The sequence below is a fragment of the Oncorhynchus nerka genome, linkage group LG17, assembly GCF_034236695.1.
Source record: "Oncorhynchus nerka isolate Pitt River linkage group LG17, Oner_Uvic_2.0, whole genome shotgun sequence".
Classification (NCBI taxonomy): domain Eukaryota; kingdom Metazoa; phylum Chordata; class Actinopteri; order Salmoniformes; family Salmonidae; genus Oncorhynchus; species Oncorhynchus nerka.
In genome coordinates, this window is record NC_088412.1 from 28,270,265 (window position 1) to 28,293,517 (window position 23,253).

Consider the following 23,253-nt stretch of genomic DNA (forward strand, 5'->3'; position numbering starts at 1 on the left):
CTGTGAACCATCAGATCCTCCTCTCCACCCTCTCCGAGTTGGGCATCTCCGGCGCGGCCCACGCTTGGATTGCGTCCTACCTGACAGGTCGCTCCTACCAGGTGGCGTGGCGAGAATCCGTCTCCTCACCACGTGCCCTCACCACTGGTGTCCCCCAGGGCTCTGTTCTAGGCCCTCTCCTATTCTCGCTATACACCAAGTCACTTGGCTCTGTCATAACCTCACATGGTCTCTCCTATCATTGCTATGCAGACGACACACAATTAATCTTCTCCTTTCCCCTTCTGACGACCAGGTGGCGAATCGCATCTCTGCATGTCTGGCAGACATATCAGTGTGGATGACGGATCATCACCTCAAGCTGAACCTCGGCAAGACGGAGCTGCTCTTCCTCCCGGGGAAGGACTGCCCGTTCCATGATCTCGCCATCACGGTTGACAACTCCATTGTGTCCTCGTCCCAGAGCGCTAAGAACCTTGGCGTGATCCTGGACAACACCCTGTCGTTCTCAAATAACATCAAGGCGGTGGCCCGTTCCTGTAGGTTCATGCTCTACAACATCCGCAGAGTACGACCCTGCCTCACACAGGAAGCGGCGCAGGTCCTAATCCAGGCACTTGTCATCTCCCGTCTGGATTACTGCAACTCGCTGTTGGCTGGGCTCCCTGCCTGTGCCATTAAACCCCTACAACTCATCCAGAACGCCGCAGCCCGTCTGGTGTTCAACCTTCCCAAGTTCTCTCACGTCACCCCGCTCCTCCGCTCTCTCCACTGGCTTCCAGTTGAAGCTCGCATCCGCTACAAGACCATGGTGCTTGCCTACGGAGCTGTGAGGGGAACGGCACCTCAGTACCTCCAGGCTCTGATCAGGCCCTACACCCAAACAAGGGCACTGCGTTCATCCACCTCTGGCCTGCTCGCCTCCCTACCACTGAGGAAGTACAGTTCCCGCTCAGCCCAGTCAAAACTGTTCGCTGCTCTGGCCCCCCAATGGTGGAACAAACTCCCTCACGACGCCAGGACAGCGGAGTCAATCACCACCTTCCGGAGACACCTGAAACCCCACCTCTTTAAGGAATACCTAGGATAGGATAAAGTAATCCTTCTTCTCCCCCCCCCCTTAAAAGACCTAGATGCACTATTGTAAAGTGGCTGTTCCACTGGATGTCATAAGGTGAAAGCACCAATTTGTAAGTCGCTCTGGATAAGAGCGTCTGCTAAATGACTTAAATGTAAATGTAAATGAAAAAAAGATTAATAGAAAATAACACGAAAAATAAACACAATGAACTGTCGTTCTGCCCCTGAACAGGCAGTTAACCCACTGTTCCTAGGCCGTCATTGAAAATAAGAATTTGTTCTTAACTGACTTGCCTAGTTAAATAAAGGTAAAATAAAAATAAAATAAAAGATAACTTGGCTATATACATTGGGTACCAGCAGCGTATGTGATCAGTCAAAAGAGTTAGAGCAAAGGGTCAATGCAGGTAGTTAAATAGTTAACCAAAAGCTTCCCGGTATAACTATTTAGCAGTCTTATGGCTTGGAGGTAGAAGCTGTTCTGAGTCCTGTTGGTTCCAGTCTTGGTGCGTCGTTACCGCTTGCCGTGCGGTAGTAGTCTATTACCAAATTATGGAATTTATCGTGGAATGGTGTCGCATCCCTCCAATAGTTTCAGGCATTTGTAGAATCTAAACCAAGGCGCATTGAAGCGGTTTTGGTGGCATGTTGTGGCCCAGTCACATCAGAAGCTAGCAGATTCATTATTTACCAACAACGGCTGCAAATTCAGATAAAACTACATCATGTTTTGAAGTTCTCTTTCCTTGCTTTGTCTAACAACACGATCAAGAACCTAGCAAATACGTTTTGTAGGTCAGAGTGCAGTATTTATTTTGTTTCAAAGCACAAACCTTTGTTAGCCCGTTTCTCACACTGGCTTTTGCCACAGAGGGCGCAGGCTGCCCCGGCAAGTCAGGGGGTTGCCTAGCAACACCTGCATCGTCTGTATAGCGCGACAAATCCCCACGATTTGAGAATCTGTTCCAACAGAACAGCTAGCGCAACAGCTAAATATAGCTTTGAAAAAAAACATTTCAACTAATAGGGAGAAGTATTTAACAAAATAACTACATTATGGCATTGACCAATTATAAACTATGTACATATAGGCCTAATAGAAATGTGGGTACATTTGTGGACAAAATTCTTACTTACTCAACCTTTAAGACGCAATGTTGGTGTTTCCTTTATTTTATCAGTTACCTGTAGTTAGACTTGCATGAGATTTGGATACTGGATTTCTGTATCGTGAAACCTTCCCGTCTTTGTGAATGACAGTAAAAGGGGCATATTTGTGGCTACCTGTGAGATACTTTATTGTGACACAGTGGAGCATATTATTTTCATGATTTTCCTTCTGTTCAATGGTCGTATACACACACCCAGTGGCCAGTTTATTAGCTACACCCATCTAGTACTGGGTTGGACCCCCCTTTGCTTAAAGAACAGCCTGCATTCTTCTTTGGGGCATGGAAACATTGCTTAAATTAGTATCAAGGGACCTAACGTGCCAGGAAAACATTCTCCACATTACTCCACCAGCCTGTACCGTTGACACAAGGCAGGATGGGGCTCATGCTGCTTACTCCAAATCCTGACTGCCATCAATCAGCATGATGCAACAGGAACCAGGATTCGTCGAACCAGGCAACATTTTTCCACTCTTCAATTGTCCAATGCTGGTGATTGCGTGCCCACTGGACCCGCTTCTTCTTGTTTTTAGCTTATAGGAGTGGAAAGCGGTGTGGACCTCTGCTGCAATAGCCCATTCGTGACAAGGACTGACGAGTTGTGCATTGTACTGCACCGTTATGTTCCGGTTTGTGATCCCCCTATTAGCGTGCACGATTCTTGCCATTCTCCTTCTTTCATCAACAAGCTGTTTTCGCCCACAGCACTGCTGCTGACTGGATGCTTTTTGTTTGTTGCAGCATTCTTGGTGAACCCTAGACAATGTCGTGCCTGAAAAGCCCAGGAGGCCAGCCGTTTCTGAGATACTGCAACCGGCGCGCCTGGCACCAACGACGGTACCACGTTCAAAGTCGCTTAGGTCACTCGCTTTGCTCATTCTACTGTTTAATCGAGCAGTAACTGAATGCCTCGATGCCTGCTTTATATACAGTGGGGCAAAAAAGTATTTAGTCAGCCACCAATTGTGCAAGTTCTCCCACTTAAAAAGATGAGGCCTGTAATTTTCATCATAGGTACACTTCAACTATGACAGACAAAATGAGAAAAAAAATCCAGAAAATCACATTGTAGGATTTTTAATGAATTTATTTGCAAATTATGGTGGAAAATAAGTATTTGGTCAATAACAAAAGTTTCTCAATACTTTGTTATATACCCTTTGTTGGCAATGCCAGAGGTCAAACGTTTTCTGTAAGTCTTCACAAGGTTTTCACACACTGTTGCTGGTATTTTGGCCCATTCCTCCATGCAGAACTCCTCTAGAGCAGTGATGTTTTGGGGCTGTTGCTGGGCAACACGGACATTCAACTTCCTCCAAAGATTTTCTATGGGGTTGAGATCTGGAGACTGGCTAGGCCACTCCTTCGTTGGCCAGGCGGTGTGTTTAGGATCATTGTCATGCTGAAAGACCCAGCCACGTTTCATCTTCAATGCCCTTGCTGATGGAAGGAGGTTTTCACTCAAAATCTCACGATACCATTCATTCTTTCCTTTACACGGATCAGTCGTCCTGGTCCCTTTGCAGAAAAACAGCCCCAAAGCATGATGTTTCCACCCCCATGCTTCACAGTAGGTATGGAGTTCTTTGGGTGCAACTCAGCATTCTTTGTCCTCCAAACACGACGAGTTGAGTTTTTACCAAAAAGTTATATTTTGGTTTCATCTGACCATATGACATTCTCCCAATCTTCTTCTGGATCATCCAAATGCTCTCTATCAAACTTCAGACGGGCCTGGACATGTACTGGCTTAAGCAGAGGGACACATCTGGCACTGCAGGATTTGAGTCCCTGGTGGCGTAGTGTGTTACTGATGGTAGGCTTTGTTACTTTGGTCCCAGCTCTCTGCAGGTCATTCACTAGGTCCCCCCATGTGGTTCTGGGATTTTTGCTCACCGTTCTTGTGATCATTTTGACCCCACGGGGTGAGATCTTGCGTGGAGCCCCAGATCGAGGGAGATTATCAATTGTGTTGTATGTCTTCCATTTCCTCATAATTGCTTCCACAGTTGATTTCTTCAAACCAAGCTGCTTACCTATTGCAGATTCAGTCTTCCCAGCCTGGTGCTGGTCTACGGTTTTGTTTCTGGTGTCCTTTGACAGCTCTTTGGTCTTGGTCATAGTGGAGTTTGGAGTGTGACTGTTTGAGGTTGTGGACAGGTGTCTTTTATACTGATAACAAGTTCAAACAGGTGCCATTAATACAGGTAATGAGTGGAGGACAGAGGAGCCTCTTAAAGAAGAAGTTACAGGTCTGTGAGAGCCAGAAATCTTGCTTGTTTGTAGGTGACTAAATACTTATTTTCCACCATAATTTGCAAATAAATTCATTAAAAATCCTACAATGTGTTTTTTTCTCATTTTGTCTGTCATTAGTTGAAGTGTACATATGATGAAAATTACAGGCCTCTCATCTTTTTAAGTGGGAGAACTTGCACAATTGGTGGCTGACTAAATACTTTTTTGCCCCACTGTAGCAAGACATGGCCATGTGACTCGCTGTCTGTAGGAGCTAACCATTTTTGTGAACAGGGTAGCGTACATAACAAACTGGCCATTGAGTGTGTATGACCAAAGATTGTTGACTTAGTTATAATGCCTAAAGCATGAATCATAGTCTACAGACGTTGAGGAGCGATAGTCTGGCGTTCCATTGTGACATAGATAGGCGGGAGACCACCATCAGCAGGAAACTCACAGCACGAATAATCACCTGCCCACAATTTCCAACCAACGCGCCTCTGGTATGGGTCCTCTATTAATTTGACAGTGGCGACATTTCTCCTGTCCCATCCCTTAGGTTTACCCATCAAAGTGGCAGGGTCAGGCTGTTGAAAATAGTAGAACAAAATGGCTTTAGGTTGTCACCAAGGAAAAATAAATAATAGCGCCAACTTCGACGGGCTATGTAGCTTTATGAAGGGTGCAATCAATGATACAAGGTAGCTAAAAAAACAAAACAACAAGAGGGGTGGCAATGTTACTAGCCGACTACCACCCGGTACTCTACTCTGCACTTTAGAGACTGCTAACCATTCAACACTGGTCACTTTAATAAATGTTTAAATACAGTTTTACCCACATACTGTATAACTACTGCTGTACACACTTTTCTATTCATATACTGTCTATATACTGTACCAGTCAAATGTTTGGACACAGCTTTATCTTCATTTTTACTATTTTCCACATTGTAGAATAATAGTGAAGACATCACTATGAAATAACACATAATGAATCATATAGTAACCAAAAAAGTGTTAAACAAATCAAAATATATTTTATCTTTGAGATTCTTCAAAGTAGCCACCCTTTGCCTCGATGACAGCTTTGCACACTCTTGGCATTCTCTCAACCAGCTTAACCTGGAATGCTTTTCCAACAGTCTTGAAGGAGTTCCTGAGCACTTGTTTCCTGAGCACTTGTTGGCTGCTTTTCCTTCACTTTGCGGTCCAACTCCTCCCAAACCTTCTCAATTAGGTTGAGGTCGGGTGATTGTGGAGGCCAGGACATCTGATGCAGCACTCCATCACTCTTCTTCTTGGTCGAATGGCCCTTACGCAGCCTGGAGGTGAGTTGGGTCATTGTCCTGTTGAAAAACAAATGATAGTCCCACTAAGCCCAAACCAGATGGGACGGCGTATCACTGCAGAATGCTGTGGAAGACATGCTGGTTAAGTGTGCCTTGAATTCTAAATAAATCACAGACAGAGTCATCAGCAAAGCACCCCCACACCTCCTCCATGCTTCACGGTGGGAACCACACATTTGAAGATAATCCGTTTACCTACTCTGCGTCTCACGAAGACACAACGGTTGGAACTAAAAATCTTTCAATTTGGACTCATCAGACCAAAGGACAGAATTCCATCGGTCTAATGTCCAATGCTCGTGTTTCTTGGTCCAAGCAAGTCTCTTCTTATTGGTGTCCTTTAGTAGTGGTTTCTTTGCAGCAATTTGACCATGAAGGCCAGATTCACTCAGTCTCCTCTGAACAGTTGATGTTGAGATGTGTCGGTTACTTGTACTCTGAAGCATTTATTTGGGCTGCAATTTCTGAAACTGGTAATGATAATGAACGTATCCTCTGGGTCTTCCATTCCTGTGGCGGTCCTCATGAGAGCCAGTTTCATCATAGCGCTTGATGGTTTTTGCAACTGCACTTGAAATTTTCCAGATTACTGACCTTCATGTCTTAAAGTAATGATGGACTGTCATTTCTCTTTGCTTATTTGACCTGTTCGTGCCATAATATGGACTTGGTCTTTTACCAAATAGGGCTATCTTCTGTATACCCCCCCCCCCCCTACCTTGTCACAACACAACTGATTGGCTCAAATGCATTAAGAAGGAAAGAAATTACATAAATAAACAAGGCACACCTGCTAATTTAAATTAATTCCTGGTGACTACCTCATGAAGCTGGTTGAGAGAATGCCAAGAGTATGCAAAGCTGTCATCAAGGCGAAGGGTGGCTACTTTGAAGAATCTCAAATATATTTAGATTTGTTTAACACTTTTTTGGTTACTACATGATTCCATATGTTATTTCATAGTTTCAATGTCTTCACTATTATTCTACAATGTAGAAAATAGTAAAAATAAAGAAAAACCCTGGAATTAGTAGGTGTGTCCAAACTTTGACTGATATAACATATGGCACTGTATAACATATGCAATTGTTTACTCTTGATATTTATTGAATTTATTGATTTTGGGGATTTGTGTATTGTTTTCTATTTTTCAGTATTACTGCACTGTAGGGAGCTAAAAACACGCATTTCACTGCATCTGCAATAATATCAGTAAAATGTGTGTATGCGACCAATAAAATGTGATTCGATGTCTGTAAACATGAACTATTTTCCTCTGGTGACAGCAAACCAAAACGGTGAAGTCTACTATACATTCTTGTTACGCAGGCAGACTAAGCAGGGAAAAATTGCGTTCACTTGACTAGCTAGTTAACGTTAACTCAATGAACTGACTAACGTTTGTTAGCTAGATAACCATGTCAGCAAAGGAAGGAGACAATGTTATAATTGTTCCTGCTACGTTGCTTTAAATGTCTCGAAAAAAATCTACAGCGCTAACTGACAGCAGAACATGGACATGGAAAAGACAGCTACCTAGATAGAACATTTTGAAGATAAACAACGAGGAAAGAACACAGCCGCATCATTCCAGGAAGTATAGAAAATGCTGGCATTTCATTTGCTAGTTTCTCCTCCAGCATGGATAGGATTGGTCAATAACGGATATGTCCGCAAAGTCCCCCGCCCTTTTCTGACAGCTGAGAGATTCCCAACTCCCGGCACACATCACGCGTTCAAAACAACTGGGAACTCGGAAAACTCCGAATTCAGTGCGTTCTAGACAACTGGAACCTCTGGAAAAAACGAGTTCCGAATGAGAAAAATGGTTTTGAACAGTCATCTAACTCGGAATTCCAAGTCGAAAACTCGGGCATCTTTCTAGAGTTCCGACCTGAAGATCACGGACGTCATGATTTGACCCCCCCGAGGTCCCAGTTGTCGTGAAAGCACCAACAGGGAGGCCGCTGTCCCTACTCGGTTTTGACAGGCTTTAGCAAATAATAATACCGGACCCGGGAGGTTATCGGCTTATTCATTATGAAGTACAATAAAATACGCACCGTGTAGTATGACAGTAAACCCGCATTGTAGTCCAAAACAAACCAGCGATACTGCCAACCTTTCATGACGTTAGTCCATTTGCTCAGCGGTCCCTCCATGATGGACGCCATCTTTACAATTGGCCAAGATTCTAGGGGAGGAGTCAGTATGGAGAAAAAATACGTCACGGGATGGCAAGTTTGACAGCATCCTTAACAGCTGACAGATTGTCAAACATTTGAAGTTACACTTTTGCTTTCTCATTTGTTGTTCCATAGGTGCACATGGTTATGACACTATAGGTCTATCTCTTCTTTTGGGCCATTATGCCAGGTTACATTGGACATGTTCAAAATGGCATAGCTCTCATACTATTTAGTAAGTACCGTATAATGAGTATGTGCATGGCCTCGTGGGCCCCTAGCATTAAGTATATGGGGTAGCATGCTTGAAGAAACAAGATGTCATAATACAGTTGCTGGAAAATTTGATCAGTATCTGTTCATTATCTTAAAATCTTTCCAGATGTTATTTTATAATCCAGAACACGTTTGCAAAATGGGTGGGGCTAACAGTTTTTTTTTTTTACTATACCAAATACAGTAGTATATTTGAAATATTTAAGATTAGTATAAAGTTCATACTCACATAGTTTGCAATTATTTAGCATGTAGTATCCCAGTTCAGAACACATCCATTGTATGCCTTTGAGTTAAATGGCCATGTTTAAATACTCAAAACAGACAACCTTCCTCCACTAAGATGATTAGTCAAATAAAGGTTCAATTACATTAAAAAATTTAAAGGATGAAGGTTGCATTAAAACATTTCAGATGACAGTTCCAGGAGCAGATGTGATGTAATTTAATGCCTGGGTCAGGATGTGTCTTAAATTAAGAAAGGTTTTTATCACGTCACAAAATTATGCAACCCCTAACTGCCCCTGGGCGATCATCGTGTTTCAATCAATATCATTATTTTCCTCCCATCAATTACATTCTATTTACAGTAAAGGAATCACAGGTCAATTTGATTTATTTCATCTGATTAACACAAGGCAAGGTTTGAGCTGGTGACTTGAGGTTGCGCTCTTGATTTATCTTTAGAATTTCCCCAAATCAAAAAGATAAATGGACCTTAGAAATGTTCAACGTTTTATTTACATCAAATGTAACACTGCTAGGGAGAACTTCACAGTTATATACTATGTGAGCTTTAAATCAAAAACAAAAAGTTAATTATAACCTCTGCCATTTTTATCCCTGTTAAATTCACATTTTCAAAATGAAGTGTATTCCATTCTCATTGCACTCATAGAACTGAAGAGGAAGTGGCCTTTGGTATACGATGTGCAAATACAATTTCTTCAGCACTGTCCAGATCAAACAGAAAAGTTGCAGGATCCAAAACATTATTTACAAAATAAATACAGCAACAATAAATAAAGGACATACAGCTTAATCAGAAAGACAAACTGGGCAGAAATTAATTGAAGAGCACTTAACCCAAAATGAAATATATTTTTTGCAAAATTGCAATCATTGCAAACTAATTCTCCTAGCGTGACAAGCCTGGTTCATTACACTCTTAATCCAACAATAAATTAGAGATAATCACAAGTCTACGGGATACTCGTCTCACTAGTACAGTTTGGCAGTAAAGCAGAACAAAGACGATTGAAGCAGAAATAAGCAAGGGTGAAAGGCAAAATAATGGAAGGCCAAATTGGTAATCAGTCATTAAGAATTTCACAGACAGCAAGTGGAGGATGCAGAGAGTTTAATAGTTCAGATCCTTAATACTACAGAGCAGCTTTGGGGAAGTGCACCAGAGAGACTCATGTTTGTGTAGTTTGTTGGAAATTAAACACTTATTGTGCAACTGTCAGAGACAGAATTATGTGGGATCACAAGTATGGACCACTATCAATCAGACCAAGAACAAGCTGTATTTGACCATCAGTCAATCTATTATAATATAGGAGACAAATTGCACATTTTATTTTCAAGTTTGAGTCTTAAAATTTACTCCCAGTAATATAAATGTATGTTGTAGTTATATTTATACTTGGCCACAATTTCATGGCGAAATGTGTCATCTGAAGACCAAAGCACAAGATATTTACAATTACACATCGCTGTATATCCATTTCTTGACTTAGTGCACAATACATACAATATATTTCACAAAAGGCACCATGAATAATTGGAAAAACACTGCTGTATCCAGTAGCAAGAAAATAAAAACAAATACCTCATTATTTAATTTGGAACCTCACAGTGTAAAGAAACAATTCGTTTCATGACATCCTATTAGTCAAGACGACCTTTGAATGAACAGAGACACTGAAGCTCATCTGCTGGATTAAATAGGTGGTGTACCCCAAAACAGACATGGAATGAACTGTGAAAAATATTGGGTGTCATAAACGGTACTATTAGAGTTTATACTAAGACTAAATGCAATATAGCAATCAGTCTACTACTTCATTGGCTTTATCCAGTGTACACCAAGGGTTCCAACATCTCAAGTGGGCATTAGGGGAATTTTCAGTCGAGGGACACTATTATAAACAAGCTTTTTTTTGTTTTGATTGCTTGATTCATTAGCCAAATTATTATAGAGAAAGGATTGCAGGTACGGGTGATACTTGCTATTTGTGCACAATACAACAAACAGGATGAAATGACTTAACAATATGAAATGGAAATGTTTGCTTAGAGATAACCAAAAAGCATCTAAAAGGGATATCAGTCATCTTCACTCATTTATGCTCATCGAAAACAGAACACCGATGTTGGTATTGAAATGACCAGAGAACTTTGACAGATTAAACACCTCATTTGCAGATGTTCAGATGGGGTTGGGGGCCTCAGTCCTGCAACTTCCTACGAATGTTTCTTTTCATAGTCAAATACTTATCCAAGCAAAAGTGACCGTGAATCTTTTCCTGGATATAACGTTTTTAAAATAGGTCTGTGCTTTTAATAAAAAACAATAATTAATTTAAATTCAAGTTCATACAAAGACATTCTAAAGTTAAAACCAAAAAATGTACAAATAAATCACTCATTTTCTGGAGACATACCGCAGTTTGCGTTGAGATTAGTATTTTTTTCAGGGAGTGGCTGTGTTCGCAGATTTTCAATGATTTAACAATCTATAGGCACTGAGGGAAAGGGCCACAGGGAATACTGCCCCAAACCACCTTCCCATGTGTTACCTTGCGCTTTCCTCACTTCTCATTAGCTACGAACATTTAAATACATGTGCAAGGGAATTTGGACATAAATATTAAAATGCTTACATTTTCCATTCCGATTTTAAGTGAGCATTTTCCTGAAATACTCAAACCAAATCAAATGGCAGAGGGTAGTCCTGATTAAGTGGAACACACTTCCATTTTCCAGGTGACAATAGTTTTGAACAGTGACTTCCCGTCACAGGAACTCATAGTTGCCAGGATCATAAACCAAAGATAGTAACTCAGCCATAATTATTCTCCACTTTTTCTTGGCTATGATGACTATGACACATATGCAAACTGACTTTGTTCTTTACCAACACTCTGGGACTGAATACATAGCTGATATACTCCACATTCGATTAAAAGAAAGGCCTTAAAACCAGTTGGAAAAGTTTGAACTTGGGGCAAAACAGTTACTTGGCGTACATTGAACCATATCTAGTTTGGTATCAACAATGTTAATGTACAAAGGTTAGAACAGTGTTCTCCCCTGGCATTTTTGAGAAAGAGTCAACTGTAAACAATAAGAGATCCAATTTAGTGATTTTCTGAGGTACTTCTGAGATTGTTCTCCGTCCCCAAAATGTTAATACAACCAGAAACATAAAAAAGGGAATACAAAGAAATGTTTGACAGGGTCTGATGGCTACCTCTGAACCACATCACTGATTTCTTTGATGCAGATGTGTAAGTTGTCCAGAGCAGGGCTAGGTCCTGGGCCACTAAATGCCCCTCCAATTCCAGAGGAGGACGATGCCCGAAGCTCCTGCAGACTCAGCTCTAATTTGCCCACGGCCTCCCGGAAGGCAAACTTGTTCCGCATCTGTGGGATGCAGTCCACGTAGCCTGAGCAGTAGTCTAGCAGCTGGTGGCCAGCATCTAAGACCTGGCTGCTGGAGGAGGGCTCAGGGCTGCTGTGGAGGGCACCTCTCAGGCACTCAGCACACTCCAGCAAAGCCTCCTTACTGATCTTCTCCGGTTGAACCCTCTCAGCCTGCTGTCGAGTCCGACGCAGAGGCTTAGAGCCACCAGAGGGGGCTGTGGAAGAAGCAGTGCTTGTGGCGCCGTTGGCCATCTTAGTGGGAGTAGTGTTAGTGTTGTTGGCAGAGGAAAAGGAGGAGGCTGAAGTTGGTAGAGGCACTTGTGGTGGTGGCACTGATGGTCTCCCGGGTCCCACTTCCCTTGCTCGTCCCGGCCTTTTCACCCCATCACCGTTGACCTCCACCGTCCCTACGACCTGCTCCTCCCCATCCCCGCTGTAGGAGTGCCCAATGAGGCGCAGGGTTGGAGGGGGAGGGGGAGCACATTTGGGTTTGACCAGTCGTGGTCGGTCCCGGTCCGCCTGGTGCTCCGATAGCAGTTTGAAGCGGTTCCCCTGAGAGTCCATCCCCACCAGGTGGACATCGGCTGGGCTATGCTTGAGTGTAGGCGAGATCAGCACGGGAACCTTGTGGTTGTGTGGAGCCGCCGACGGGCCTGATCCCACTGTTTTGGAGGGGGACGTCCATCCCTGTCGGTCCTGTCCTCCTGCCTCCTGACCCTCCCTACACCGTAGAGCCCCCGAGTGACAATCCAAATCGGCCTCACTCCCAACCCCAGGTGCCCTCACCCCCCCAGAGCACCCCCCCACCCCTCGGGGAAGCAGCTTGGCTTTAGGCCGGTCCCTGATCTGAGCTGTGCCCTCATCCATCTTACGAAGAAGGGACTCAGAGGTGTGTGCTGCCCCGTTCTCAGGCTGCGAGGTGGTGGAGGCAGTGCGCTCTAGAGGAGGTTTACTGCGGTTTCTGGGTAAAGTCAGAGCCATCCTCTCCAGGTCAGGAAGCCCTGCAGTCATGGAGGAGGTGGAGTTGGACCTGGGGAATGGTTTGGTCCCCCCACCCCCCTCTTCGGTCCCAGTGGACTTGCCAGTCCGTAGCCCTAAGGTCTTTTTGATGAGGCGAGGGGTGAAGAAACCTGCCAGGCCTGCCCAGCTGCTGCTACTACTACTACTACTGCCCACCTGCAAGGGTGGGACCCCAGAGGTGTGGTTGGCAGAGGACTTTTGTCCAAAAGTGGCCCCACAGCAGCGTGACTGGACGTGGTTCCCCTCTCCATGGGACGGTGAGAAGCCCAGGCCGTCCGCCTGGGGAAGGGGAGGAGGGGCGCTGAAGCCAACCGTGGGCTCGTACTTCTTGTGAGGCTGGGTCTCCATCTCTCGGAACGAGCTGCTCCTCTTGGGCGGCATGGGCAGGCTCTGCTGCAGCTGGGATGAAGGAGACTTCTTCTTCATGAAGGAGCTGAAGAAGCCAGCCTTGCGGTCCCGTGTGAACATGGTCTCCTGGGAGTCCTCCAATAGGCTGCTGGGGGATTTGTCCCTCTGTTTCCGAGGCAGAGCAGGAGAGCTGCCTGACCGGCCATCCCCTGCCAGCAGAGTGGCTGCCAGACCTGCAGAGAACAGAGGATATGGAATTAAAAATAGGTACCAGAGCTGTGGTCTCTTATCAACACTAATAACACCATTACTCAACATCAATCTGCATTAGCGCCAACCGGCGAATCTCATAGGCTGGCTGCAATTTGCTTTGACAACAGGCATATTCTCTCTTCAGAGCCATTCCTGCTTCAATAACTTTGTGGTGCCACCTTGTTGTACTAGGGATGTCAAGCTGCTCTATACGTGTAATAGATGAGCGCCACAGTGAGCCACGCAGCGGAGTCAGCATGACAGGAAGTCACCTCCCTTGTGTCACCACCATTCAACCTTCCTCATCCCAGACTTATCTTAGGGACGCATTGTCGAGAAGGAAATCTGCAATTAAGCATTTCGTTGGACGCTGTATACCATGTGTATCCCATACATACGAGTAATACAACTCGAAACTATGCAGTGTTTGCTATTGTGTGTTCACTGATCAATCATACTGGTAGTGGAGAAGTATCATGGGGAGGATTAAAATGGTGTGAGAAAGGAGTGAGAGTATAAGGACTGACGGGAACATAGATTGCATTAGGTTTTTCAACATGAACACAACATGCAATAAAACACTTTATTGTCACTTGATTGCACATAAAACAAGACAGACAATATTTCAAAAACCATACAAATAACTCGTGGGTCAGCCAATTTTAATTCAGGTATTGGTACATATGCAGTCATTCTTGGTGATTGTTAGAGTTGTAGGTGTTATATGTGAGTTGTGTGTGAAGGATGCAACAGGGAGAGGATTAGAATTCAATACCCTCAATCATTATTTTAATATAAATGAAAGATAAGTGGCAAACATGAACACAGAGGAGTACAACCCAGCCTTGTCTAATCATGTCAGGGATGAAGATTTGAAGGAGATGTGGTTTATAATGTCATGCAGATCCTCAATAGTGAATTATATATGGGAGAGGATTGAGAATGCATTTCATCTAAACCCTGCATCTGGTATTTGGCCAAAGGCAACGCTTTAAAGGCCCAGTGCAGTCAAAAACATGATTTAGCTGTGATTTATATACATTTCCACACTGAGTTCTGAATAATACTCTGACAATAACAGCTAGTTTTCCCCTCCCCACTCAGACCCCTCCCAGACAATCCTAACAAAATTGTTGCTTGAGAAATTGCTCTTTGCTAAGAAGCTATTTTTGTATCCTTTTGACAATTTTTTTCACAGTAAGGTACTTACTTTTTACCCAGAAATGATTTGCATTGGACCTTTAAGTGTTGTGGTTGGATATGGCAACAGTCCCCACTGCATATTATCCATGAGGCTAGATAAGTGACATTACAGTAATTCTTTATAAATTATGAGGGAAAGCTCTATATATGACACTAAAGGAGGTGTGTTGTGATTGTGTAATGACACGGAGATAAGATGGTGCGTTTAGGGGATGGGTAAGGTGATCCAGTGATGTTCAGTCTGCCAGGTACACAGCAGCCATTCTCCTCAGCCTGCGGGCATGGAGGCGGGCAAGGCGGGTACCTGAGGGGCCGTGTGTGCTGGGCTCCTGCCTGCCATCCAAACCCCCCTCGATGTTCTCCTTGTTCTCCGCGTGCATCTTGAGAGTGCGCGATTTCGAGGGCAGCAGTGGCATGTCGTGGCTGAAGGGGTGTGGTGTCGGGGCATGGCCAGAGGCGGCAGTCTTACACAGCTCCTCTGCTACCTCTGCAGAGAAAGAGAGAGAGGGAGCCACGGGAGAGGAAAGGAATGCTTAATTAAGTGAACCTTTACATAAGATCGTTATACACATTGATTCCCTTGCTAGAAATGGTAGTACTGCATTTACTGGAATAACTGCAGAAACCAATGCTTAGAGTTTATAGTGCTTCTCTGAAAGCACTGCATTCTCCCTGTACTCCCCTCACCTCAGCATGCCCTTTCCTCACTCAAGATATCATCCTCCATCTCTCCTAGAGGCACCGGGCCTGCTGTACCACTATGAAAAGGCCCTACAGATATGTTAACGCACCATGAAGAGCCATTCCCTCTCTAATATCCACAAATGTATGCTCTCTAGTGCCACAACTGACAGGATTGAATGGAGTCGGGCAGCAGAGCTAAATGCCTTGTTTAAGCCTTAACTTCTTGGTGACTGGGGGGCAGTATTGAGTGGCTTGGATGAATAGGTTGCCCAGAGTAAACTGCCTGCTACTTAGCCATAAAAGCTAGAATATGCATGTAATTAGTATATTTGGATAGAAAACACTGAAGTTTCTAAAACGGTTTGAATGATGTCTGTGAGTATAACAGAACCTATATAGCAAAAACCTGAGAAAAATCCAACCAGGAAGTGGGAAATCTGAGGTTTGTAGGTTTTCAACTCATAGCCTATCGAAGATACAGTGGGATATTGGTCATGTTGCACTTCCTAAGGCTTCCACTAGATGTCAACAGTCTTTAGAACCTTGTTTGATGCTTCTACTGTGAGGACTGGGGCGAATGAGAGGGGATTGAGCCAGGTGTCTGGCAGATTGCTTTTCTACAGACAAAGGAATTCACCGGTTGGAACATTATTAAAGATTTATGATAAAAACATCCTAAAGATTGATTCTATACCTCATTTGACATGTTTCTACAACCTGTAATATAACTTTTTGGACTTTTCTTACAACCTTTCGGCTGGACTTCCACGTGTGTTTGGATTTGTTTACCAAACGCCCTAACGAAAGAAGCTATTTGGACATAAATGATGAACTTTATCAAACAAATCAAACATTTATTGTGGAACTGGGATTCCTGGGAGTGCATTCTGATGAAGATCATCAAAGGTAAGTGAATATTTATAATGTTATTTCTGACTTCTGTTGACTGCACAATATGGCGAATATCTTTATTGCATGGTATGCTTTTTCCGCAAAGTTTTTTTGAAATCTGACACAGCGGTTGCATTAAGGAGAAGTTTATCTAAATTTCAATGTATAATAGTTGTATCTTTTATCAATGTTTATGATGAGTATTTCTGTGAATTGATGTGGCTCTCTGCAAAATCACCGCATGTTTTGGAACTACTGAACATAACACACCAATGTAAAATTAGATTTTTGGATATAAATATGCACTTTATCGAACAAAACATACATGTATTGTGTAACATGAAGTCCTACGAGTGTCATCTGATGAAGATCAAAGGTTAGTGATTAATTTCATCTATATTTCTGCTTTTTCTGACTCCTCTCTTTGGCTGGAAAAATGGCTGTGTTTTTCTGTGACTTGGTGACCTAACAATCGTTTATGGTGCTTTTGTTGGAAAGCCTTTTTGAAATCACACTGTGGCTGGATTACCGAGAATTGTATCTTTAAAATGGTGTATAATACTTGTAATGCTTGAGGATTTTTAATTATGAGATTTTTGTTGTTTTGAATTTGGCGCCCTGCACTTTCACTGGCTGTTGGCGGGGTGGGACGCTAGCATCCCAAATAGCCCGGAAAGGTTAAGGGTAGTAATGTGACTATGTCGTACAAGTACCTTCGGAGATGCTAGAATCGTGGAACATTGTCTCAAAGGTCTGGTGGGTCTCGGCAAATGAAGGTCGGTCCAACGGGCTCCATTGCCAGCCTGATATCATAATAAAATAAAAAGGTCAATATAGGTTACATAGCTATAAGTGAATGGATGATAGTGTGAGGGACCGTGTGTTGGTGGGACATTGTGTGTACTCAGTGCAGTGCTCACTCACAGGCCCTCATCAGCTCGTGGACTTTAGGTGGACAGCCCTCTGGCTGCTCCATGCGGTAGCCCTTCTCCAGCAGGTCGTATACCTGAGACAGGTCGATCCCTGGGTACGGAGACATACCGTACGTCGCTATCTCCCACAGCAGCACACCGAAAGCTGAGGGACGAGAGACCGTCATACGATGAGAAGAACGCTCACACTGATGTTGACTGATTTAGTACATGTAAAGGTGAAAAGGAGAGTGCTTGAAAATCTGGTTCTGACTCACCCCACACATCAGACTTGATAGAGAAGGTGTTGTAGGCCAGGCTTTCCGGGGCGGTCCACTTGATGGGGAACTTGGCTCCGGCGTGGGCTGTGTACGTGTCCCCAGTCATCAGCCTGCTCAGCCCAAAGTCAGCCACCTTCACCACACTGTTCTCCCCCACCAGACAGTTCCTGGCTGCCAGGTCCCGGTGGATGAAGTTCTTCTTCTCCAGGTACTCCATGGCAGAGGAGATCTGCGTGGCCATGTAGAGCAGCACCACTGCGTTCACTTCCTCCCGGTCACACTCCCTCAGGTAGTCCAGCAGGTTGCCATGGGGCATGTACTCTGTCACGATGTAGAAGGGAGGCTCCAAAGTACACACACCTGGACAGAGGCAAGCCAACAGAGGTTAGACGTAATTACGCCTGAAGAGCCAAGAAACCCAACAGCTGATAGAAATGCCATGTGCTGTTACTAAGTGGAGCTGTACTGTGAGCAGCACTGACCTAGCAGCTGCACCAGGTTGGGATGTTTCACCTCCTTCATGACTGCTGCCTCTTTCAGGAACTCCTCCACCTCCATGGTGTCCTCCTGGAAGACAAACAATCAGAAAGGTCCATATTCACTGGATTTATTCAATATCTTAGTACCAGGAAACCAAGGTGAACAAAACAAGTTAAACTGTGATTAAACATTTCTCCAACATTAGTCATTGCCGCCATTGAGTTTCATTTTGTTGTAATACAACATTCCACCATCAGGTGGTGACCAACTACCACTAAATACACATGCCTCTTTCATATTCCATGATCCCATAGATTGTTTCTATTTTGTGAAATCGAGACACTAGATGGCGGGATCTTACAGGCGACATCCAAATCACACCACCAATCTATAGAAGAGACAAACCTTCAGTGTTTTAACTGCGACGGTGAGGTTGTATTTCTTCCAGACTCCCACGTACACCTCTCCGTACTGCCCCCCACCCAGTTTGTGCTTCATGGTGATGTCGGTGCGCTCCATTTCCCACTTGTCGTGGATGGGCGACACGCCGTAGACGGTGGGCTTGTTGCACTTGGGGGCCGGGTAGTGGAGTGTGGTGACCAGGCCGTCGGCCACTGTGGAGTGGTGGTGCACCAACTCGGCCAGGGTGCTAAAGCGGCTCTCTGCCGTGACGTACACCTTGGGACAGACAGAGGGTTAGGGTTATACATGTGTACAGACCGAAACAGCAGCACCGTGGGGAGGAACCAGAGACGGCAACAAAAAAAAGACAGAGCAGAGACATTAGCAGGAACTGAGCAGTTTCGCAACAAAAATGAAGAAGAGACGGAAGACGATAGGACAGAGAGAGAAGCGAGACAGCCCCTCTGTAGGTCCCAGACCCCTAGCTACCTTGCCATCTGAAGCAGTGTTGATGCGGTAGTGGTAGACTCTTCCCTCGTAGCGCAGGGAGATGGACAGCTGTCCTGGGCTGCTCTCGCTCTCCCGGACCAGGAAGCTACCGTTGATGAGGCTACTGAGCAGGTACTCTGCTGCACTGCGTGACACAGGCCCGTGGTACCAGCTGTGCTTCTCCAGGCTGTTGACAGGTGTAATGTAGTTGCTTGGCACCCAGCCCTGGCCGTTCTTCGAGCGCACCTCGCTCCACTCCCCATTCTGGTTGTAACCGAGCACCCTTAGCTTCTCACCTGGGCAGAGAGGGACAGGGAGAGAGAAAGTCAGGTAAAATGACATCTTTAAACATCTTTTTTTGAGCCACTTCAGGACATTAGCACCGATTGAAACTTGGCGCTTTTGACTCCTCCATAGGCTTTAAATAGCCCCCGTTGATGCATCATTTACTGCGGTGCCAAGAGGTAGGGCAGGGCATGTAGCAACTTGGTCTGCTGCGTTGTCTGCCTCTTATGAGGTCAGCAGTGGAGATGGGAGGGAGTGCCTCTTGCAGAGAGACCGAGAGACTGCAGCACTGTACTGTAGAGGAGCTGTGTGGCTGTGGAATTGAAACACGCCCTGGCTGTCCGGCAGCTCCCTGCAGCCATTCAAAGCTGCTCCCAATGAGAGGATAATGACAGTGAGATGTTATGGCACGGCCTGGAGATGGGACTGCGCCAAGCTTTCTTCCACTTATTCCCTCTCTCCTACTCGCTCGCCCTCTGTACATCATGGGCTAAGCGAGCGTGCTGCAGACTCAATACCCTCTGGTGCCACAGAGGCCATAGCTACAGGCTCTATTGACACTGGATAGCCGCGGAGTCAGAAAAACAACATTGGGCCGGCCAAAACAGTCACACTACACAGTTTCCTCTGCGACACACCGTGGGCAGCCAGAGAGCTGGCTCCGGGTGGAAATGGTGAATGTCAGGCGGCTCGTGGCGGACATTACTGGTCTGAGGCATGGCATTCATCTGAGACCCTCTGATCACCCACTGCTGGGTTTATCCACCTGTTATTATTACAGTTGAAAGGATTCCACATTAAAAGTGCACTGGAGTCAAACAAGGGTGTGGGAGGGCTGGCCTGCCCGCCTCTCCATTGGGCACTCTGACTCACAGTCTAAGCATTAGCCTCATCTTAGGCAGCAGCCTTGGGGTGACTTGAGGAGGCAGGCATCGACTTAAGATAGCGCTTTTATAATAATTTAAAAAGTCCCGCTCTCACCCACATATTTTAAGCTTGTTACCCAGTATGATCAGCAGGGACACGGATCAAATACGAGAAAGTAGAACAAAGGAATTGGAATAAACTAAAAAAAAAAAATAGTTCAGTGAATGGTAAAATGGTACCATACTTTGAGGAAATCTCTTCAGTAAGAACTGCCCCATATCTCTGGGAGCGAGTCATCTTTAGATAAAGGAGTGGTTTGTGATGATCTGTTTGGAAAGCCTATTGATAAAAAGCTCTTCAGAGTACATACCTTTCGTGATGCTCAGCGTGTTGTCGCCACTAGCAACAAAGTCATAAAGTGCAACAAAGAGGTTGGGATCGCTCTCTGCAGCACCCAGCAGGTTCTCCTTGGAGCTCCAGCGTACCGCCTCCGTCAATGCTGCCGAGTCCAGGCTGAAGGGCCGGTGGAGGGCCTCTGGAGAGAGGGAGAGGACAGGGAGAGATGGATAAAGAAAGAGGTTTGTGAGTGGATCAGAGGTCAAGCTGCCTAAAAACTCTAAATCATGATTAAACATATCCACAGATATGCGTAACAAAACACATACATATGTACACACATTTACATAACAAATGCAGCCTGCCTTTTAGAGACCCCAAAATCAGCAACCCTTTCCTATCGCCCACTTATGTTGCCACAGTCTGTTCTTCTGTTCCTTTAACAATCGGCTCAAATCATATTTGAAATAGCCATTTACCAGTGCCAACATAATATCAGTAACTGTCCAGTGAATAGGCAGCATTAATCTACCTAAATAGACAGACAGAAAGAGCCCGGTTGAAAGAGTAGCTACCTGAGAGTCTAGGCCCGTCCACATCCTTTGCCCCAGTATAGGGCCGGCCTGTCAGCCTAACCCACTCTTCCTCAAAACTGCTGCTGGGTTGAAGGGTCCTCAAATACATACTCTGCCTGTCCACTCTGCTCACTTCACTTTCCACACACACTAATCTGAGATGTGAGGACTAGGTCCAACATGAACTTTCTACTTGGCTTTTTTTCCCCTGCCTGTATATAAAGAGTGTAGGAGCTGCGGGGAGGGGCTGTCTGTCGGCGTGGTCGGAAAGATACTGCAGGCCTCCACCCACACAACATGCCTGAGCGTCACTCGCTCACAGGGCTCCTCAACAGCTGCCAACAACCTCCACAACATGTCTGGGCAGCTGCTGAATGGGGCTTACCGACTGCCAGGGAGAGAGGGATAAGAGTGAAATAAAGGCAGTGGAGGAGAGGGGAGAAGATGAACGAAAGTTGAAAGTGGGCATGGAGAGAGCAATCTACTTGCCGGAAGATTACTTTTTCATGTATGGTGAAAATTTAACTCGTTCATGGAGCCTATAAAACAAAAGAATGACTGGCTGGCTACACCCAAGTTATACATGTACAATAAGTGACTATAACCATCAGTGGGAGTCTGGTGGTTAGTAGCTAATGGTTACCAGTAAATAATTTACTGAAAGGCATCATTACTTCCTATTACACTTCCTTTTAACCATGACGTTCTACACAGACATAAAAAACACACTGTGCAAGACTATGAAGTCATGCATCTGAACCAAATAGTTGAAAAATGGCCCAGATCTCCAAATCCAACCTAATGAGTGGAATGTGTGAAATAGGGAGTAAAACAGGAAGCACACTGAACTAAAGTACACAGAGCACCATTCTAAAACAATAGAACTACTCAAGTATGCAGTGCTCCATTCAAAATATTCAGCAAGCAAACTCTGTCCATACACAGTACACCACATGGAAGCAGTATATTAAATCCGTCAAGACATCTCCTGAGGACTAAAGTGGCCACAATGTCAGGTGTGACCCTGCCCCATCTAGGCGTCATGTCCTCCCACCTTTGTTCCCCACCAGCATATGCTGCAGGTCGGTCGCCGTCAACTGGCTCAGCCACAGCTCCCAGTACATCTTCTACTTCGTTCCCAGTACAACACAGACGTCTGACCAGTTCCCTCTCTGTATAACTTCTCCACAGAGGCAGTGAGTGAGTGAGGGAGTCACTGAGACCCCCCACACATTTGATTTATTCACCCTGAGTGAATTAGGGTGTCTGAAGCACTACTAAAAGGTTCCCGCTGGGCTGGGTTTGCTTTTCAACCCAGAGGCTTCCACTCTCAGCTTTTGATGTGGCTTTCAGAAGTCAAACTTTCCAGGGCTGGTACAAGGAAGTAAATCCATGATCATGGTTCTCCGTGGCAAAATCCCACAGAGAGGGGCTTGCTGTGTTTGTCAGACAGAGGAAAGCTGAGCTCACTGGGGAAGTGAGTTGTGGTGGAGGTCTCTTTAGGAACAGAACAAAGCGTGGGGTAGGGGCAGTCATGAGGTCCACAGCAGATGACCGTTCTCATGGTCCTATGGGAGAGGGCCCCTGTGCCACGTGCTGAGACACACTCATAGCCTCCAGGGAGAGGCTGAACAGACTGAGGACGAGGGGGGATGGAGGGAGGGCAAGAGGGCACTGCAACTGCTACAAGGCCTCATGTCAGAACAACACTACTGTAGCACATCACACTTCTATCATACACTACAGAGTGCACAGTACAGGCCGCAATACTTTTACACAGTCAACCTCAATCCTCTTTTCTACTGAGAGCTGGAGATCATTTGAAATTCAACTCATGAAGTGTTAAATAGTTGCAGTCACATAATGGCCAAATGTATTAATTCAATTTTCTATATCAACTAAGGATAAGATTAATTGATCTAAACTCTTATTCACAAATCATTGAATAAACTCATTCAACACTAAAATAAATAGCTGATCTGAAATATGAATCACCAACAACAACCACTGTTTGGCTAGTCATAAGCCTCAGGTCTCATTTTACAACTATTGACTATTCCTCAGTGAAACTGTGGACATCTTCAGATTGATCCACACCAGTTGGCATGTCATGCATGAGGTACATCGTGTGCCTGTCAGAGTGCCAGTATGGGTACGTGCCTTTGGTGCGTAGAACGGCTGAGGACTGGGGGCAGGGACTCTGGGAATTGGCCATGACAGCCCCAGACAGCTGAGACAGTGGTGCCCATCCAGCCCTGCTTCAGCTCAATG

At 44.9% G+C, this 23,253-nt stretch overlaps 2 protein-coding genes across 5 annotated transcripts in view; both read right to left on the reverse strand.

The window, feature by feature from the left end:
- The window catches only part of LOC115145016 (oxysterol-binding protein-related protein 9-like), a 43,187-nt gene extending 35,156 nt beyond the window's left edge, over window positions 1-8,031 (reverse strand). For both annotated transcript variants that reach the window (XM_029686221.2, XM_029686220.2), the window contains exon 1: window positions 7,909-8,031. In XM_029686221.2, coding sequence (XP_029542081.1) covers window positions 7,909-8,019 — 111 coding nt within the window. In that variant the 5' untranslated portion in view covers window positions 8,020-8,031. The remainder of the gene's footprint in view (window positions 1-7,908) is intronic.
- A 998-nt stretch (window positions 8,032-9,029) lies between these two features.
- LOC115145018 (tyrosine-protein kinase ABL2-like) overlaps window positions 9,030-23,253 on the reverse strand; it is a 43,152-nt gene continuing 28,928 nt past the window's right edge. Inside the window, exons 1-10 of one of the 3 annotated variants that reach the window (XM_029686226.2) lie at window positions 22,037-22,423; window positions 20,442-20,606; window positions 18,920-19,215; window positions 18,434-18,706; window positions 18,031-18,115; window positions 17,546-17,908; window positions 17,281-17,433; window positions 17,070-17,159; window positions 15,086-15,268; window positions 9,030-13,559 (exon numbers count right to left, since the gene is read on the reverse strand). In XM_029686226.2, coding sequence (XP_029542086.1) covers window positions 11,782-13,559; window positions 15,086-15,268; window positions 17,070-17,159; window positions 17,281-17,433; window positions 17,546-17,908; window positions 18,031-18,115; window positions 18,434-18,706; window positions 18,920-19,215; window positions 20,442-20,606; window positions 22,037-22,106 — 3,456 coding nt within the window. In that variant the 5' untranslated portion in view covers window positions 22,107-22,423 and the 3' untranslated portion in view covers window positions 9,030-11,781. Of the gene's footprint in view, window positions 13,560-15,085; window positions 15,269-17,069; window positions 17,160-17,280; window positions 17,434-17,545; window positions 17,909-18,030; window positions 18,116-18,433; window positions 18,707-18,919; window positions 19,216-20,441; window positions 20,607-20,982; window positions 21,194-22,036; window positions 22,424-23,253 lie in introns of those variants that run through there. The other 2 variants (XM_029686225.2, XM_029686224.2) reach the window with 2 other exon arrangements.